Below are 20131 nucleotides of genomic sequence, written 5' to 3'. Positions count from 1 at the left end.
TACATATATCAATTTGTAATAAAATCTAGAAAACAACAAAGATGTGGTTAATTCCTGTTAAATTCCAGGTTCTAAACCATGTTTAGTCCCTGGTTTAGAGCTGGGATAGTTTAGGGTTGGACCCAGTTTACACCTGCGTTAGTCCTGGGTCAGTACCTTTGAGGAGTACAGGGCCTTGTCATTGGGCGCGTCCCTGAGCAGAGACACCTGTAACTGGGTAGGGATGTCTCCAAACCCGGGGATCTTGTAGGTCCCTGGTCCTCGGGTCAGAAGAACGCCGTTTGGACTGTAGAGGAGCTGCTCGAGGGTAAAGAGGCCCACTCCCTGCATGAATCCACCCTCCACCTGCAGCAGAAATATGAATGTCACTAAATAAAACTCCGAAAGCGAGAGAGAAGAACAAGGCCCAAATCTTGCACAAATATGAAAATACTTGACCTGCCCGATGTCTAGGGCAGGATTCAAACTATGGCCTACGTCCATCACAATTGTACTGCTCAGATTCTGCAGAAAAAATCATTAGAATTACAACAATATTATAATTCTTTTGTAAATTAAGTATAGTAAAAACCTTATGAGCCCCGGTGAGACAGTCAATCTCCACTTCGCTGCAACAGACTCCATAAGTGAAGTAGTTAAACACACGCCCCGAGTTCGTCTCAAAGTCGTAGCCCAGGTCTGGCGTTCTGAAATGCATGATACATTTTTTACAAATACTGACTTTTTCAAGATTTTTGGCCCGTAGGAAAGACAGTGTGAAATGGGGGATGAGAGAGAAGGGAGGACATGCAGTGAATTGTCGGAGTTTCATGACTACACATAAAAGTATTAAGTTCATAAACACAAATTATCTCAATGTATATTGGATAATTTGTATAATGGATCAGGATGTGGCATATGACATATGAAACTTTTTCACATACATCCACAAGTAGTCATTTCTTTCTACTGTAATATATATTTATGTAAGAAAGAGTCTGACCTGTAGAAGCCATTAGCGCTGAGGTTGACTCTGTCAAAGTACGCCGCCTGCACCTGCAATAACAACTGTTAGACCTGCTTTAGTCCTGGTTTAGATCTGGTTTAGTTCCGGATTGACCCTGTTTTAGTCCTGGTTTAGTTCTGGTTCAGTCCTTGTTTAGACTTGGTTTAGATCTGGTTTAGTTATGGATCAATCCTGTTTTAGTCCTAGTTTAGCTCTGGTAGTCCTGGTTTAGTCCTGATTTAGTCTTTGTTTGGACCTGGTTAAGACCTTGTTTAGACCTGGTTTGAACCTTGTTTAGAGCTGGTTTAGTCTTTGCTAAGATCTGATTTAGTCCTGGTTTGGTCCTGGTTTAGATCTGATTCTTACCCAGCTTTCCCAGGTCCCGTGCGGGTCCCTGTCCTTGTAGTGCTGGAGTCTCTGGTTCAGGACTTTGCAGGAGTTGAGCACGGCCGCTCCGTTTAGGTCTGAGGACGCAGAGGCCGCGGTGGGACTCGTGTTGGCCACAGAGTGAGAGCTTGTCTCACAAACATGGATCTTGGTCACAGGAATGGCCAGAGCTCTGCTGCACACCTGAAGAAAAAGATAGATCAGGACCCTCCTCCAGATCTGAGCCAGGACCTAGTCAGGACTTAAGTGGTCTGATTTTTACTTGGATCATCTTGGTGTGAAGTCCCTGGCCCATCTCAGTTCCTCCATGAGCCAGAAGAACCGAGCCGTCAGTGTAAATGTGGACCAGAGCCCCGGCCTGAAATCACAAAAAAGACTAAGAGCCTGGACTAAAGGTAGGACTAAACGCAGATGAGCGCAAGAATCAGTGGCAGAAGAGTCCATACCTGGTTGAGGAAGGCAGCTGTGAAAGCGATGCCGAACTTTGTGGGAACCACAGCGAGACCCCGTTTGTTCCAGCGGTTCTGCCTAAGAACAGACCGGTTAGACCCATTTGGACCAGGTTAGATCAGATTTGACCTGGTCTTGTCAGTACTTGTTGAAATCCAGGATCTTGGCCCGTCTGTCCTGGATATTGACCCGGTCCAAACACTCGTCCCAGCAGCGTCGCAGGGTGAAATTCTCCAGCACCTGATTATAAGGAGTCTGGTCGCCCTCTGAGTACAGGTTTAGCTCCCGGATCTAAACCAGACCAGACCGGATCAGAACATGGTCTAAAAAGGCTTCAAATAAGAACTAAACCAGGGCCAGACCAGATTAGGTCAGAAGTTGGACTATTAACCAGGATAAAATCAGGACTAATCCAAGTCTAAACCAGGACTAAACAGAGTCTAAACCAGGACTAAACCAGGTCTAAATTTGGACTATACCAAGACTAAACCAAGTCTAACCAGGACAAAACCTGGTCTAAACCAAGTCTAACCCTAGATTTAACCAGGACTAAACCAAGTCTAAACCAGGAATAAACAGATCTAAACCAAACCTTAACCAGGTCGAAATCAGGTCTAAACCAGGACTAAATCAGGACCAGGACCTGCTCAGATGCCCTCCCCAGTCTGAGGGCAATAGCGCTGATCCAGTCTTCACAGACCATCATGCCCTGGGGCCCTCCGAAGCCCCTGAAGGCTGTGTTCGAAGGGAGGTTTGTCCGGCACAAAACACCTTGACCCCGAACATTTGGGATCAGGTACGAGTTCTCCATGTGGAACAGAGCACGTTCCATTACCTAAGGACCAATCAGAGGACAGGAGGTGAGAAGGTTGTCAATCAGAGGACAGGAGAAATGGTCGGCACTAGATCATAAGCTCATAACTCACGGAAGTGACGAATTCAGTCCCGGAAGTGACGAATTTGGTGGCCCTCGTGGCGAGCAGATCACATGCAAGGTATATTTTCTTGCAGTTGGAATTTTCCAGATCATTTGGCCCAGCGGTTTGAACCACGGCGTGATTTTGGGTTCGGCTCCGACCCTTAATTTTTTTCGGGTTTAAATCTTAACTTATGGATTGCACAGTCTAGTTTGTTACATTTTCCCCCCTCGTCTCCTAACTACTACACAAACTTAGGGTTACGTAGGGTTAGGGGTTAAGGTCAGGGGTTAGGGGTTAAGGTTAGGGTTTAAGGTTAGGGTTTAAGGTCAGGGGTTAGGGGTTAAGGTTAGGGGTTAAGGTTAGGGGTTAAGGTTAGGGGTTAAGGTCAGGGGTTAGGGGTTAAGGTTAGGGGTTAAGGTTAGGGTTAGGGGTTAAGGTTAGGGGTTACGGTTAAGGTTTAAGGTTAGGGGTTAAGGTTAGGGGTTAAGGGTTAAGGTTAAGGTTAGGGTTAGGGGTTAAGGTTAGGGGTTAAGGTTAGGGGTTAGCGTTAAGGTTAAGGTTAAGGTTAGGGGTTAAGGTTAGGGGTTAGCGTTAAGGTTAAGGTTAGGGGTTAGCGTTAGGGGTTAACGTTAGGAGTTAACATTAGGGGTTAAGGTTAGGGTTAAGGTTAGGGGTTAAGGTTAGGGGTTAAGGTTAGGGGTTAAGGTTAGGGGTTAAGGTTAGGGGTTAGCGTTAGGGGTTAAGGTTAGGGGTTAGCGTTAGGGGTTAACGTTAGGAGTTAACGTTAGGGGTTAAGGTTAGGGGTAAAGGTTAGGGGTAAAGGTTAGGGGTAAAGGTTACGGGTTAAGGTTAGGGGTAAGGTTAGGGTTAAGGTTAGGGGTTAAGGTTAGGGGTTAAGGTTAGGGGTTAAGGTTAGGGGTTAAGGTTAGGGTTAAGGTAGGGGGTAAGGTTAGGGTTAGGGGTTAACCCTAAAAAGCGCTCAACATTCAAGCACAAAACAAAATATACTACGTGTGAAGTGGAACAGACTGTAATGCAATGAAAAAAAGCTTTTTAAAGAGAAAAGTATTGCCTGAGCTGTATCAGCGGGACCGAACTCGTCACTTCCGTGAGTTGTGAGTTATGAGCTTATGATCTAGTGCTGACCCAGGAGAAATAATTGGAGGACAAAAGAGCCAATCAGCAGACAGGAGAGCCAATGGGCTCTGTGTCCAGCCCAAGGACCTACTTCAGTTTGTCCGTGAATCCCTTCTGTCTTAGTTCTATCCTTATGGGGTTTTCACCGGAGCTGTGCTCAAATAATCAATATCTAAAGGTTAAGCAACAGATGAGAAGTCACAATGTCACCGTCAGATACGTCAGTGTTTACTAAGGTGTTTGAGTCTCAATGCAGATACGAACCTAAAATAAATTGAATTATAACATTTAAAATAGCAGTACAGTACTAATTTTGTGCATACACTTGTCCTTAATTGTTTTTCTTTATCAAGTTAAGTTTTAAGTTAGGTTAGCTTTAGCATTGAGGAACACAAGCCTTAATAAACACAGACGTAGTAAGTAGTAACATCGTTAGTTAGACTTGAAACCCTTGAAAGAATTCGCTGGCGAAAAATTATAATCAGAATTGGTTCACCATAACAAATCTATATTATATTATGGAGTGTTTTAAATGGATCTTGACTATACAGTAATTGTCAGAATACCGTAACATTCACCAAATTACAGGAAATGTGGTTTGATTTATTTATACATTGTCTTCCAGATCCCTAATTCTTGGCAATGTCTTGGCGACCTGTGACTCAATATCTGCTGTGTAATCTTAAAATATCAATTATTTTAGCATGATTCCGGAGTAAAACCAATTAGGACAAAACTAATACGGAAACGGATTCATGGATAAGTGAAGGGACAGGAAGTAGCGCCGCGGGGCTGTGCATTTAACCCATCAGGGTTGAGTTCTGCAGGGTTCAGATCTGCCTGCTTCTTTTGTACTCACCGACAAAGATAGGTCCAAAGAGTTCCCTGCATTACTGTAGTACGTCACATCCAGAGCCAAAACCCGCCCAGAATCTGAGAAACCGACCTGAAACCGGATGAGATGCTGGGTTAGACCTTCTTTTATTGGTTCATAAGTCTCCAAACAGTAGAGGTTTAAAGAAGGTAATGAGCCCCGTCGGCTCCTGAGATTAGCTGGCACTGGTCTCTAATACCCTTTAGTTATGGGTTGGCTCAGAGATGGTTCTGAGTTAATCTATTTCATCCATTTTATTTTTCCAACTTTCCAGACTTTTCTTCATCTCCTGTTTTGTGCTTGAAAGAGACGTGGCTCAGCCTGTCGGTCCCGGACAGCGTGAAGCCCTCCAGCTGAATGGCGCAGACAGACAAAGGAATCTCTCCCGGGCAAAAAGACGAGGCAGAGGAGTCTGTTTTTACATTAACAATACCTGGATCTCAGAAGGCTTAAACGAGCAATATAGCTGAATATCGTCAGCGAGCAGGTGGTAGGACACATCACTAAACTCTTTAAGGATCTTTCCCAGAGGGATTATATAAAGCAAAAATAAAACAGGACCCAAAACGGAGCCCTGAGGAACTCCACACAACAGATCAGATGAATCAGACATAATCTGGTTTGCAGCAACACTAAAACTCCTATCGGATAAATATGAGGAAAACCAAAGAAGAACTGTTCAATCAGGTCCCTCAATCTTTTTAACCGTATATGATGGTCAACGGTGTCAAAGGCTGCAGACAGATCCAGAGGAACTAGAACAATGCATTTTCCAGAATCAGCAGACATCATAATGTCACTGGACACTTTTAGCAATGCGGTTTCCGTAGAAGGATGTTTAAGGAAACCAGACTGAAAAGAGTTGTGAATGTTAGACTGTTCAAGGAAGTCTGACAATTGTTCAGAGACCACCTTCTCTAGGATCTTGGACAAGAAAGAGAGCCTTGAAATAGGCCTGAAACATTAATTGCATGTGTAAATTATGTGATATAGTTCAGAAATGTTGATGTTGAATTCTGTGTAGAGCTCTGTCTGTTTGCATGCAAGATGGTCTACAAATAAACACAACTTGACTTTTCATTTTCAAATGGGAGACATTTAGACTGCTGGAGTGTCAGTGGGTGGAGCTGACCTTGTATTTGGCGTAAAACGGGTGTCGTCCTCCGGTCACCAACATGTCTTCGTCCCTGTCTAACATGCAGCGCACAGGACGGCGCAGCCTGCGACATGAAAACTAATTTCAATCCCCCATAAAACCACTCAGACCAGACTCAGACCCAGTTCAGACCGGCTACAGCTGTACCTGTGGGAAGCGAGGGCGACCACAGTGGACAGGATGGTGGTTCTGGACTCTTTTCCTCCGAAGCCTCCTCCCATCCGCTTCACTCTAACATGGACGCGATTCGACGCAATCCCCAGAGCTTTGGCCACAAGGGACTGAGCACAACGAGATTGGGTTAGAACACCGTGCCTGAACAGCTAGTTAGCTAGTGTTTGCCTTGATCTGGTTTAGCTCTGGTCCTGGACTCACCTGGGTCTTGGAGGGGCACTGCGTGGAGCTGAAGATCTCCATCTCGCCCTGGTCTCGGGGCACGGCCACAGTCACGTTGGTCTCCAGGTAAAAGTGTTCCTGCCCGCCCATGTGCAGCTCACCTGGAGCCCACAGCCAATCAGCGGAAAGGAGGGGAGGGGGCGAGAAGGGAGAGCCAATCAGAGGAGACGTGATTAGAGAAGTGAGAGAAAATGAAAATAAACTCTGATCTTTCACTCAGGGTAATGACAGATCTAGCTATGCTCTGATTGGTTGATATCCCCCAAGACACGTACTAATTAGACGTGGCATTTGAGGCTAATGCCATTGCTCACTTAACTAGCTGCTTAACGCTAAACTGTCGGCGCCTCTGAGCTAGATCTTTGATTCAAACTGATGCTGATCTTGTAACCACAGGAACCCATCGATAACATGTAGGTGGTCAAGTTTTGTTAAAATCACTGTTGAGTGTGTTACCCTTTCAAGTTTTATTTTAGATCATAATTAACATGTAAAACTAACTTACTTACAACTGATGTGCTTCTAGTAAGAATCTATTGACCATTTCCTCCTTTACAAGTTACTGGTGAGGAGACCAGAAAAATGTCATCAAGTCTATGTTAGTCTATATATTCATATGTATTTTCCATTATGGCAATTGGCCTCATTAATTTGTTTGTGATGGATTGTTTGCTATGATGTAAGTCAGAAGTATGGGCCAAGCGTAAGAGTTTGGGAAGAGGAAGAGAATTTAGAGTTTATGAATGTCTGTGGATGTCCCTACCCTCTAGGATGTGGTCAGACTGCTTAAACCCTTCATCCAGGTCACCCTTTTGTAGTGTTCTGATTGGCTCGTAGAATGACTGGGCTTCAATTGCTTCCTGTAAAATTACCAATGAGAATTAAGAACTGAACTGGGACTAAATCAGGAATAAATCTGGTCTAAACCTAGTACCTGTATGGTGATGACGGTGGGTAAGTCCTCATACTGGATCTTGACGGACTTGGCAGCTTTTTGGGCATCGGCCTGAGTTTCTGCAACGACGGCCCCGATCACATGACCCACACAAGTCACCTGAGGTCAAACAGGTCACATGACCCAAACATGTACCAATCTATGAGAAACTATGAGAAACATTGAGGGCAGTGAGGTTCCCCCCCAGATGTCTCTACAACACAGCAGCAGCCCCACTCACACCTCATTCCCATCTGACAGCACGCTCCAGGAGATCACCACCACCCCCTCCCCTCCAGACACGTCCACACTGACAGGTGAGAAGACTGCTGCAGAGACTCTGTGGTTGTGACATTATATTTTGATTTATAATTTTCTTTTTTCATTTTCATTTTTCTTTTTTTTAAATATACATAAACACAGATTATCAATCAACACTTCTGATAAAAAACACAGAGGACACCAAATGGTTCCAAGGACCCCTGTGAAGAAGTGGAATAGTCCACTGGAACAAAATTGTCTTTGTTCTGCATGATGTTCCTCAGGACAAAGTCCTTCATGACTACCATATTTTTCAGACTTTAAGCCGGTACTTTTCCCCCCCACGCTCTGAACCCTGCAGCCCATACAACGGTGCATCTAATTTATAGATTTTTACTGGCTAACGGCCACCTGGGGGCACTCTAGCAGGAAGCGCAAGCTTTTGAAGAAGACGTCAGTGGACAGTGGAAGCACTGTCATGGGGACATGTCATATTCTCTGTATTTTAAGCTTCAAAATGCTGTGTTTTTTATTAGAGTTTGAATCATATTCATGAATAGATGAGTCTACTGAGGAAATGAACCTAGATGCGGCTGAACGCAAAGACACACATGGAGCGCAGTCATGCGATATAAGGAGGTCTGCAGTTTAGAACCTGCCGTGTTGAAATGAGACTTTCTTTGCCCAATCTGACTCATGAGTTAAAAGACAACCCTGCATCAGTTCTTTTTTCTTAGTAAATATTGTTGGCGCAGCTTTTATTCAGGAGCGCTCTATAGCCCGAAAATTACATTATATTTCACATATAAATGGACTTAATGCTTAATGTGTGATCTAAACATGTAACTAAATCATGTTTTAATTTAGTTTGTCTTAAGAAATGTGTTTGAAATGTGTTTGTCATATTTAACTTCCTCAATACCTGCTAATTATGTGAGTTAATTGACACTGTTGCAGTATTTTGTTATGGTTACATGTCATTTTGCTGGTTTAAGTTAGAATTGTCCAAATTACAACAATTTTAACAGTTTTAAAGTCACTCCCACTCAAGGACACACATCCAAGGTCACATAAAAAGACACTGAGCCCTCTCACACTGTCTCACTTGCTCTGGATCTTCGAACACAAGTCACCTCCAAGTCGATGACCCCAAGTGCCCTGACCTACCCAAGAGACCCTTCGTCTCCCACATCTGAATGAATCCAAACTTACTTTTCAATACCTGCATTTGTAACTACGTTGAGCCCAGGTATAGTCTGTCTAACCAAATGTGTAATTAATTACTTTTATACTTTTGTTTATTAAACCACAGAAAATCATTCTTTTAATGGACCTTTTTGTTGATGTCTTTAGAGTTATAATTGTCAGTCAATGGATATAGTCTGGTCATAGTCCAGGACTTACCTCTCCCTGAGCTAGCACGGTCTCGTCGTAGACTATGGGTCCTGTCCTGTTGGATCCAGGAACATCTTCTGCGAACAGAACGCAAGCGACAGACGGCATCGCCTGAGCCTCAGAACTATCTATGGACCTGGACAAGGAGCAGAGGATAAACTGGGTCAAGACCAGGTCGGAACCGAAGAAAACCGGAGTCAAGACTGAGTCAGGACCGAGTCAGGACCAAAGGAAAACCTGGTCAGAAAAGATTCTTGCAAGAGTAGGATTAGTAATAGCCAATTTATATCTGGTGCTGCAGATTATACTCTAGTTTGCCAGTATTTATGTAAATTTACAATAAAGGTCACAAATACTAAAAATAACAAATGTATGTATCTGGGATATAAGATCATTTGTTGCATGATACAGATATATTATATATATATTTAGAAGTCGACTAGTCAAACCATTATTTGTATCGCTCATTGAGATTTTTTTAATTTTAAGTGTTGAGATGTGAGGACTAAAGGTTAAGATTAGCCTTTACTGTCCCCATAGGGAGGTTTGTGCTCTGATTTGACCCATCCCTCTACCTGTGCCACTGGGGCAACTCGTCAGGAGGAGCAATGACCCGTTTCCAGATCTTGAGTTAGGAAGAAAGAAACCTACCCAGAAACCCACCCAGACCTCAGAGTCGAACATGCTGTCTTCTTGCTGTATATTTATTTGTTCATTTGTTTATTTGTTTATTTAGATGGGTCCCATTAGCTAAAAGCAGTGCAATCAGCTAGTCTTCCTAGCCCCCATTGCTGTGGGGCCAGACTGTTAGCCACTCAGCCACCGTGTCTTGTAGTGTAATTTAAGTGTGTAATTGATTAAATTAATAATTGTTTATTGTTTTCTGACTTTTTATTTAATAATGTCACTGTCTTTGTTAAGGTCTTTTTTGTATGTATTTTGTATTATCTATAAGTTATCTGTTCTTTTCTTCTGTATCTACCTCTGTTGCATCAATGAAATTTCCCCATGTAGGACAATAAACGATTATCTTATCTTATCTCATCTTATCTTATTTTGTAGTAGTAGTAGAAGTAGTTGTAGTATCAGCAGTACTCACAGGATCTTGGCATGGGCCCTGGTACTACAGATCAGACTCAGATACAGTTCGTTGTCATGCGGTTTCAAGTCATCACAGTAAAGAGCTTCTCCTGACGCCTGCTGCTCTGCGCTCACGTGCATCAGAGGACGACCAACCACATCCTCCAACCTCTGACCTGAGGGGACCGCCTGGATTGGGATTAGACCAGCGACCGGGGTCAGACCGAGGAGAAAGTAGAGGAAAAACCAAATACAATCAAAATGGAGTTAGATATAGGACTAAAGCAGGACTAAAGCAGGAGATTGGTTGGACTAAAGCAAGATTAAGACAGGACTAAAGTAGGACTAAAGTAGGACTAAAGCAGGACTAAAGTAGGACTAAAGTAGGATTAAAGCAAGAATAAAGCAGGACTAAACAGGACTGAATCTGGACCATAGCGGGACCTGTTGTGGCCTGTACCTGATAGACCTGCACACCAGAGGGCGTTGGAGGGTGGAACACTTCTGTGGCGCTGAGATACTCTGCAGGGACCGTCTCCACCTTCATGCCCTGAACACAAAAATAAAAATGCACTCTGGAAATGCTCACAAACATTTCCACACATATTTTAGAGTAAGAAAATCTGCGGCTCTGCTGGGGTCCACTGCTCCTTTAAGTGCACATTTTTCTAATTATTTCTACCTTTGGTGGGATAGAACCTTTGGTAAAAAAAAAAAAAGGTAATAAGAGTAATCCACTGTGCCGTCAATCAATGGGTTTCAGAATGAGGAATTGGGACAAAATACTGTGTCTTTTCAATGGGAAATGTTACATAAAACAGGAAGCTGAAAACCAAAAAACAAAATTGCAGAATTTAATGACAATTTACACGCCAGGAACACAATATTTTGACCGTTCAAACAGTCATTTGAAAAAATTGAAGATATTGTCGATTATTTTTCTTCAAAACTAAATTAGTAGGTAAACAAAGTAAGTAAAGTTCATCTGTATAGCAACTCATAGACAATAATATGCTTCAATATACAGTATATAACAAATTAGAACTTTGGCTCGCGTTTTCAGAACGGCTCATGTCCAACCAAGAAGTACAATAATTAACTATAAACTTATAAACTATGTTTTTACCATTGATTTTAGTTATTCATAAAGTATTTGTTTAAATCTTTTGGACGGAAAACTATAAAGTGCAGTTCATGTTGGCGGCCACTTGAGGACTCATTACAGCAGTATTATTCTTGCTATAAAATCGTATTTTTTAAACCTACAAAAATCAACTCTACTGTATAAAACGAATGAAGATGAAAATACAGAAATGTACTATATATATATATATATATATATATATATATATATATATTTGTGTAAATTGTGCCTGCATTTTAGATGACAAAGAGGGATTCATTAGTTCTTCTTCCTGAAATGTCTTACAATAATACTCCCAATTTACCTCTTAGCTAGCCACCAAAGTATCATAATTATGAAGAAGAACAAACACAGATAGTTTTAGTTGACCTGTTCTCTGAGGTTCTGCAGGACGCTGAGGTAGAACTTGTAGAACAGACTCAGGACTAGGGTTCTTCTGTATGACACCATTCCACCCGGAGACGAGGGGTCAATGGCCATCTCATCAGCCAATGAGAAGCAGGCATTCTGCAGGAGCTCCTCCCCCCAATACCTGAGCACCAAACATGCGGTGACTTTAATCTCTGAGAGCTGAATTGACCAATCATAAAACACCAACACAGATATAGGGAGGCCACACATCTGGATGGTAGATCTATTCCTCACCTCCCTCTCAGTCCGTTGCCCGTCTGCATGGCCAGGACAGTGGTTGGACCCATTCCTCCAAAGGCCAGCCGAAGTTCCTGAACCTGGCTTGAACTGGGTTCAAAGGTCACGTTGAAGGTCGCCGTGACAATGCTAATGTCATCTTCTCGACGACGAGACGTTTTGTACGCACGTACGACCTGCCCCTGAGACACAATATAACAAACTCAAGACTCAAGAGACTTGGACCTCCTCAGTGATAACAATGTGGACAAAACAGATTAAGAGAAGTTTATGAAGTTCTTCAGCTACAGAACCAAAGGCCACAAGAAACAGGAGAAACGTATGTCCCTAAACCACAACCAAATGCCACAGGAAATTAAAGAACATTGTTCTTCAGCTGCAACAGAAAATAACATGAAACAAAAAAGGTTTATAAGGTTCTTCAGCTGCATAACCCACAGGAAACAAGATAAGTTAATGTTCTTAAACTGCAGAGGCAAAGGCCACACAAACAGAAGAAATCCATGAAGTTCTTCAGCTGCAGAACCAGGTAAAATCACATTAAACACATTCAATATTAAACTTAAGTCAGTTGGCTGTTGATGTTTCTCTGCACTGATATGTTTGCTCTGGTTTATTAACAATTAAATCTAGTGTTTTTATTAATATAGGGGTCATATCTAAATCATAATAAACAAATGGATAGCATATGGATGTAGTTTGTTTCTGGTCGTACCTCGCGGCTGTACGGTACCTCCACGCTCACGAGGACCTCTGTTGGTTGGACCAGGGTCCTTCTGTATCCTGTGAAGAAGTTCTGGTCCATCTGCACTACTCTGCTGCCCTCTGGAGGAAGCGAGAACACAAACGTGAAGGTAACGCACAACGATATACGCATACCACGTGACTGATCTGACCAATCAGAGCGAGAGCTACAAGAGCGAAGCAGCGTGAAGCAGAGTGAGCCGAAGATAAATGTAAAAGCTTTTTAAGAAAACGAAAAGATTAAAAATTGCAACTTTGTGAAAGCCGTTGGTCCCTGTGAGCTGAACATGAGCAGTTTGTTTGTTTTTACATTGCGCTCTATAGGTAAAATGCTTTCTATCTCCCTGAGGATTTTTTTGCTGCATTTCCAATTGACTGACCATTGGGGCCAGCTCACGACACGTTTAAGCCAGCAATACCCTATCCAGATATTTTAATAAATCCATGGTCAACACAAGTGCTGTGCGTCATGGCTCTTGAAAAATCTTTAAAACTTTTTTTAAGACTTAAAAGAGAGAAAGTCAATTTTGCAGATACCGCGGTGAAGTTAGTTTCACGTTGGACGTTGGACATTCGCCTCCGCAACTAGAGCGGGAGCTTCTTCTGAGTGTGCCCCGCCTGCAGTAGCTCGACGCGGGGAGCTGCGCGCTGAAGTGCCGCTTGGTGCGCCAGTTAGAGACCGACTCTAAAGTACCGTTTGTTTAAAAATGTTATCTTAAAAAAATATCAAACGTATTTATATTTAAAAAAAAACAATATTGAGCATGAATCCAAGTTGCTAATATTAGATGCATTAGTCCTTTTGGGCTGAAAATTTTCAGCTGAAGATTATTTTCAATAGCTCCTAAATCAGCTAGCCTAGATAGTAAACGCTAAGTGATTATGGTAGTTTGAGTCTCCAGGTATCACACACACCTTTTACTTTTTCAAATTAACCCTTTATAGATTTTTGAAAGAATTTTTTTTTCGTCAATCAAGGATTCTTTTCAATAGCTCCTAAGTCAGCTGACCTAGAAAGTCAAACCCAAGTTATTATAGTAGTTGTGGTCTCCAGGTATCACGCACACCTTTTACTTTTTCAATTTAACCCTTTTATAGATTTTAAGGAATATTTTTCGTCAAAAATCAAGGATTCTCTTCAATAGCTCCTAAGTCAGCTGACCTAGAAAGTCAAACCCAAGTGATTATAGTAGTTGTGGTCTCCAGGTATCATGCACACCTTTTACTTTTTCAAATTAACCCTTTGTAGATTTTTAAGGAATATTTTTTGTCAAAAAACAAGGATTCTTTTCAATAGCTTCTAAGTCAGCTGACCTAGAAAGTCAAACCCAAGTGATTATAGTAGTTGTGGTCTCCAGGTATCACGCACACCTTTTACTTTTTCAAATTAACCCTTTATAGATTTTTAAGGAATATTTTTCATCAAAAAACAAGGATTCTTTTCAATAGCTCCTAAGTTGGCAAACCTAGATAGTAAATGCTAAGTGATTATAGTAGTTGTGGTCTCCAGGTATCACGCACACCTTTTACTTTTTCAAATTAACCCTTTGTAGATTTTTAAGGAATATTTTTCGTCAAAAAACAAGGATTCTTTTCAATAGCTTCTAAGTCAGCTGACCTAGAAAGTCAAACCCAAGTGATTATAGTAGTTGTGGTCTCCAGGTATCACGCACACCTTTTACTTTTTCAATTTAACCCTTTTATAGATTTTTAAGGAATATTTTTTGTCAAAAATCAAGGATTCTTTTCAATAGCTCCTAAGTTAGCAAACCTAGATAGTAAACGCTAAGTGATTATAGTAGTTGTGGTCTCCAGGTATCACGCACACATTTTACTTTTTCAAATTAACCCTTTATAGATTTTTAAGGAATATTTTTCATCAAAAAACAAGGATTCTTTTCAATAGCTCCTAAGTTGGCAAACCTAGATAGTAAATGCTAAGTGATTATAGTAGTTGTGGTCTCCAGGTATCACGCACACCTTTTACTTTTTCAAATTAACCCGTTCTAGATTTTTAAGGAATATTTTTTGTCAAAAAAAAAGGATTATTTTCAATAGCTCCTAAGTCAGCTGACCTAGAAAGTCAAACCCAAGTTATTATAGTAGATTGAGTCTCCAGGTAACACGCACACCTTTTACTTTTTCAATTTAACCCTTTTTGAATTTTAAGGAATATTTTTCGCCAAAAATCAAGGATTATTTTAGCAGTTAGCAAACACCGTAGAGTTGCTGAACTGACTGATAAACGGTCAAGGAAACGGCCTGTGCTACTGGACCCTGGACCACAGAATGTCAGCAGAGCTTTGAGGCCTTAAAAGCCAAGCTCACCACAGCCCCGGTACTTTGCCTACTCTGACTTCTCCCTCCCATTCATTCTGGAGGTTGGTGCAAGTCATGCTGGATTGGAGGCAGTGCTCTCCCAGGACCAGGAAGGGAAGGTGCGACCTCTTGCGTACGCCAGTCGAGGCCTGCGCCCAACTGAGCGCAACATGTCCAACTACAGCTCCATGAAGCTAGAGTTGTGGGCCCTTAAGTGGGCCCTGACTGAGAAATTCAGGGAGTAACTGCTAGGATACAAATGCGTGACAACAATCCCCTGAGTCATCCCTCCTCAGACACACTGGGAGCTGTTAAGCAGCGCTGGGCCGCCCAGTTGGCCTCTTTTGATTTTGAATCAAAATATCGTTCAGGTGTAAGTGTAACCAAAATGCTGACACTTTGTCTCGCCAGCCTGGCACTTCCTTACAGGAAGTGGCAACGGGAACTTGGGGCACATGTCTGCCTGGGCAGTTAAAACAAGCCCTACAAGGAATGGTTACACAGGCAACACAGTCCCTTGTGACTTTTCTACCGCAAGTTGCCCCTGCTGACCTCCGCGAGCTTCAGCAGTCTGACCCCGCCATACAGGAGATCCTGACCTTTTGGCAACAAAATCGACAGCCCACTCGTGAAGAGCGACGAGCCCTCTTTTCGACTGCCCTCTTAGTGCTGGCCCAGTGGGACCGCCTGGTAGAGTTAGAGGGGCTGCTGTATCGGCAGGTGTTTCGTCCTGACGGTGGTGGGGCTGTGTATCAACTCCTTCTGCCTAAAGCCTTGGTCCAGAATGTCCTCACCCAGGTCCATCAGGAGCATGGACACCAAGGAATAGAGAGGACTCTGGCCTTGCTGTGTTCCCGGTGCTATTGGCCAGGTATGTCACGGGAGGTAGCCCAATGGTGCCAGGCTTGCGAGGGATGTCAGCATGCAAAGGACAACCAATCGGTTCCTCACGCCTTTATGGGCCACTTACTGGCTTCACAGCCAAACGAGATCCTAGCTATCGACTTTACCCTGTTAGAGCAGACCTCCACTGGTCTGGAAAACGTGCTGGTCATGACTGACGTTTTTAGCAAATACACACTTGTAGTTCCAACCCGCAACAAGCACGCTTCCACTGTGGCGCAAGTCCTGGTCACAGAGTGGTTTGCAAAGTTTGGTGTGCCGGCACGCATACACTCGGACCAGGGACGAAACTTTGAGAGCACTCTCATCCAGCAGTTGTGTAAGCTGTATGAGATTACAAAGTCTCGGATATTGAACTATTGGCTATTGGCATGAGGCCATATTATCTGCCCCGGGAGTTCTCGCATGTGATTTTGATCGTAGTCTATGTGGCCCCGTCTGCCAATGCTGAATATGCTTGTGAAGCACTGCTCTCCTGCACTTGTAGGCTGCAAACACAGCATCCACAGGCTCTCTTCCTCATCTCTGGTGACTTTAACCACGCTTCTCCCTCTTCTGTTCTACCAACATACACCCAGTATGTCATCTGTCAGCGAAACCACCTCCTCATCAACGCGGGGAAGACCAAGGAGATGGTGGTGGATTTCCGCAGACGCCACCCCACTGCCCCCTTACCAGTGAACATCCAGGGAAGGGCCATTGAGAGAGTGGACTCATACAAGTACCTGGGTGTTCATCTGAACCACAAACTGGACTGGACTCATAACACAGACGCACTGTACAGGAAGAGCCAGAGTCTGCTCTACCTCCTGAGGAGACTCAGGTCTTTTGGAGTGACAGGGCCACTCCTGAAGACCTTCTATGACTCTGTGGTGGCATCAGCCCTCCTGTACGGTGTGGCCTGCTGGAGCAGCAGCATCGCAGAGAGGGAGAGGAGGAGGCTGGACAAAGTCATCAAGAAGTCCAGCTCCGTCCTGGGCTGCGCTCTGGACTCGGTGCAGGAGGTGGGGGACAGAAGGGTCCTGGCTGGATTCACATCTATGCTTGATCATGAGTGCCACCCCCTGCAGTCCGCTCTGGAGAGCAGCTTCAGTGAGAGACTGATCCACCCTCGCTGTGTGAAGGAAAGGTTTCGCAGGTCTTTCCTTCCTGCTGCTATCAGACTTTATAACTGTGATAAAATGTGAATATAAGATTATATTTCTGTGATATATTTTATCTGCATAATAGTGATATTTTATCTGCATCATTAGTCTAAGAGTAGAACGGGTGTGTGACAAACTGCATTTGTGAAGGGGTCGTAAAGATGGGCCAAAGGATGTTGCCCCAGGAGGGGGTGTGACAGCCCAGAGGAGTTTGGGTAATGTTTACCCAAGGCTTGATCTCTAGGAAAAATACCAGCTGTAAAAAAAGTGCCTTGATGTGAGGCTGACCAATGAGAAATGTGACCCGCCTATTCCAGAATATCTAATAAAACCAACCAGCATGGGAAAAAACGGGGTGAGACGCAGGAGGATCACGCAGGCTGCGTACCACAGCCTGCGTGATCAGTCCCGGCGTTTTCTCCCAAGCTTGCCATACAAATGTCTGATATTTCTGTGTCGTTTCATGTTCTAAGTTGAATTGTGTTCTTGATGTGTTACGGAATAGCATCGGAGTTTGTCTAATTCCATGACAATAACTAACACTGTTAGTCCTGAACACTCGCAATACTGACTTAACAATGTGCAATTCCGTCATATGTGCAATGTGTGCCGTCGTGACACATATTCATGTGGAATTACTGTCATGATCACATGCAATGGTATTTATGTATTTATGTATTTATTTATTTTTATCTTCCCCTCCATCCCTTGTTGGGTAATGGGAGTTTTTGTTTATAAGAGATCTTCTACTGAAAGTGTTTTTCAAACTTCCTATAAGTGATCTGTTCTTTTCTTCTGTATCTACCTCCTGTATCTACCTGCGTTGCATCAATGAAATTTCCCCATGTGGGACAATAAAGGAATATATTATCTTGTCTTATCTTACTCCGTACCACCCAGCAGGAAATGGGCAGTGTGAGCGGTTCAATCGAACACTTCACAATATGTTGCGTGCTCTTCCTGCATCCCGTAAGAGGGACTGGAGTGGTTGCTTACCCCAGGTGCTCTACGCATATAACACCACTCCCCACCAGTCCACTGGTGAGTCTCCATTCTTCCTGATGTTTGGGCAAGAACCACGTCTGCCTATTGATTTCTTGTTGGGTAGGGTGCAAGACCCCGTGGGGGGGAAGTGTGCATGAGTGGGTGTTACGACCACCTGGCTCAACGGCAGCCAAACAAAGAGGGGAGTCCACACAGCATTCACAATAATTAATAGTATATTTCTATTATAAATAATCAGGCCCTGACAAAAGAAACTAATGTATCTGTGTAGATGGCAACTAACTAAGTGTAGTGTGATATGTATCGTTGCAATGAAAATGTGCAAAAATAAACAGAAATAAAACTGTGCTGCCACACAGTACAGCAACCAGTCTTGGGGCGCGGCGAGAGAGAGAGAGACTGCTCCCACCAGCCTCCCTTATATCCAGGCTGGCTCCACTCAAGCCAAACGATCCTAAGGTGTGTTAGGAGGGACCTGCAGTGGAGAGAATCACCTGGCAACCAGGAGAGGGTGCTGACTCCCACTGCCCAGGGAGCTGACACCCCTACAGAATCCCTAGGTTCGTAACAGTGGGTGAAAAGAGCACCAGACGCGTCTTCAGGTGGCTTTCAACGGGCCAAGAGAAAGATTGCGTCTGGCGGCCTCACACAGAAAGGCAAATCATGACCAACGGGTCAGAGATGTGCCATTTAAGGAAGGCCAGCTGGTGCTACTTCGCGATTACAGTGCTAGGGGTTGTCGGAAGACCCAAGACCTGTGGGGTCCTCAACCTATGTTGTCCTGCAAGCCCCAAGGGAAGATGGTGTGGTACACGGTGGTACACGGTGGCTCCTGTGGATCAACAAACCAAGGTAAAAAGGGTCCACCGATCCCTGTTGAAGGTCCTGCTTTGCAGTGACTCCCCTGCCACTGTCCCTGGTGTGAATCCTCCGGATGCACCTGTAGCACCAATCGTAGAAGATGAACAGTCATTTGAGGATGATTTGTTTTTACAGCCGCCGGTGCGGCAGCCAACAGTTGTGCCCCAAAACTCATCCCACGTCCCATTACACGTGCCGAGTGCTCAAGAACCATTAGTTGCTCTCCCCACCGTGGTCACTGACCAGGCTCCGCCAGCAATTGACCCTGTGGCCAATCCTGGCTTCAGCGAGGCATCTGTACGCCGGTCCACTCGCACGACTGCTGGCCAATACCTAAATCCCCACCGTATTCCAAGGTCCCTAGTTGAACAACCATCCGGCCAAGGTGCTCCTGTGTCACCCTCCAGGCTGACACAAGCAGTTTTTAGGCCTTGGTGTTAAGTTGTGTTTCATCGTCGGGGCGACGATGCATTTCGGGGGGGGGGGGTGGAATGTGGCAATATGGGCTGTAGAGGCCTGTGCTGAGGGTACACTTACCTGCCGCTCCGTGGCGCTCAGCTGGCAGACTATTTAACCGCGCCCTCCTCATCCGCCTCTCGTTTTGCCCACACGCTCTTCCGGGCCTTGGTTGTTGGCCACTCCGTCCTCCATTCCAGGTAATGACAATCCCGCGGCTTTGATTCATTCATTTCACAAATTCATGAATTAAATTCTTCCGGTAGTGCTGCTGCAGTGCCACAGGCACCCATAATCCAGTCCGGGGCTCTGGCAAATCACCTAGCAGGTAATGAACTCCCAATTCTCCTCAGTCATTCAGTTTCAATGCTCCTAAATCCCGGTTTGCCCCAGATACACCGGTCAAGTACACCCGTTTGGCTTTTAACGCCTTGTCCATGACCACGCGCCGCAGATTGCGGCGAAGGCGCTGTTGTGCGGCAAAAGCTGGCCGGTATGTGCCGAGAATTTATTAAGATCAGTTTCGATTGAATGTAGTAATTCCACTGGTAATATTGCAGGTCTCCTGTGGTGGTCCGCAGCGGCTTGGGCACGCCCCCCTCTGCTGTTTAGTTCCTTCTTTGCTTCTTTTTGTTTTGTTTCTGCTCTGTTCTGATCCTGTATTGTGCCTATTTTGCCGTCCTGTTTTGTTCCTGTTTTGTCCCTATTTTGTTCTTATTTCGCCTACTATTATAATAACTTGGGTTTGACTTTCTAGGTCAGCTGATTTAGGAGCTATTGAAAAGAATTCTTGTTTTTTGACGAAAAATATTCCTTAAAAAGCTACAAAGGGTTAATTTGAAAAAGTAAAAGGTGTGCGTGATACCTGGAGATCACAACTACTATAATCACTTAGCATTTACTATCTAGGTTTGCTAACTTAGGAGCTATT

The 20131-nt window shown here is 44.0% G+C and overlaps 1 protein-coding gene across 1 annotated transcript in view; it reads right to left on the bottom strand.

The window, feature by feature from the left end:
- The window catches only part of xdh (xanthine dehydrogenase), a 34385-nt gene that overhangs the window by 1234 nt on the left and 13020 nt on the right, over nucleotides 1–20131 (bottom strand). The window contains exons 12-32 of the mRNA XM_072453578.1: nucleotides 12483–12592; nucleotides 11765–11949; nucleotides 11489–11651; nucleotides 10436–10525; nucleotides 9995–10164; nucleotides 8905–9031; nucleotides 7240–7359; nucleotides 7069–7165; nucleotides 6285–6406; nucleotides 6057–6190; nucleotides 5886–5973; nucleotides 4739–4825; nucleotides 2466–2657; nucleotides 1968–2113; nucleotides 1819–1900; nucleotides 1635–1730; nucleotides 1352–1555; nucleotides 983–1035; nucleotides 572–686; nucleotides 439–504; nucleotides 157–345 (exon numbers count right to left, since the gene is read on the bottom strand). Of these exons, the coding sequence (XP_072309679.1) occupies nucleotides 157–345; nucleotides 439–504; nucleotides 572–686; nucleotides 983–1035; nucleotides 1352–1555; nucleotides 1635–1730; nucleotides 1819–1900; nucleotides 1968–2113; nucleotides 2466–2657; nucleotides 4739–4825; nucleotides 5886–5973; nucleotides 6057–6190; nucleotides 6285–6406; nucleotides 7069–7165; nucleotides 7240–7359; nucleotides 8905–9031; nucleotides 9995–10164; nucleotides 10436–10525; nucleotides 11489–11651; nucleotides 11765–11949; nucleotides 12483–12592 (2636 nt within the window). The remainder of the gene's footprint in view (nucleotides 1–156; nucleotides 346–438; nucleotides 505–571; nucleotides 687–982; nucleotides 1036–1351; nucleotides 1556–1634; nucleotides 1731–1818; nucleotides 1901–1967; nucleotides 2114–2465; nucleotides 2658–4738; nucleotides 4826–5885; nucleotides 5974–6056; nucleotides 6191–6284; nucleotides 6407–7068; nucleotides 7166–7239; nucleotides 7360–8904; nucleotides 9032–9994; nucleotides 10165–10435; nucleotides 10526–11488; nucleotides 11652–11764; nucleotides 11950–12482; nucleotides 12593–20131) is intronic.

Source organism: Eucyclogobius newberryi, unplaced genomic scaffold (assembly GCF_026437365.1).
Source record: "Eucyclogobius newberryi isolate DKJ021-1_F unplaced genomic scaffold, fEucNew1.0.hap1 SCAF_1, whole genome shotgun sequence".
In the NCBI taxonomy this organism is placed as follows: Eukaryota; Metazoa; Chordata; class Actinopteri; order Gobiiformes; family Gobiidae; genus Eucyclogobius; species Eucyclogobius newberryi.
Note: the sequence above shows the minus strand (reverse complement) of the source record. Positions and strands in the feature narration are given on the sequence as shown.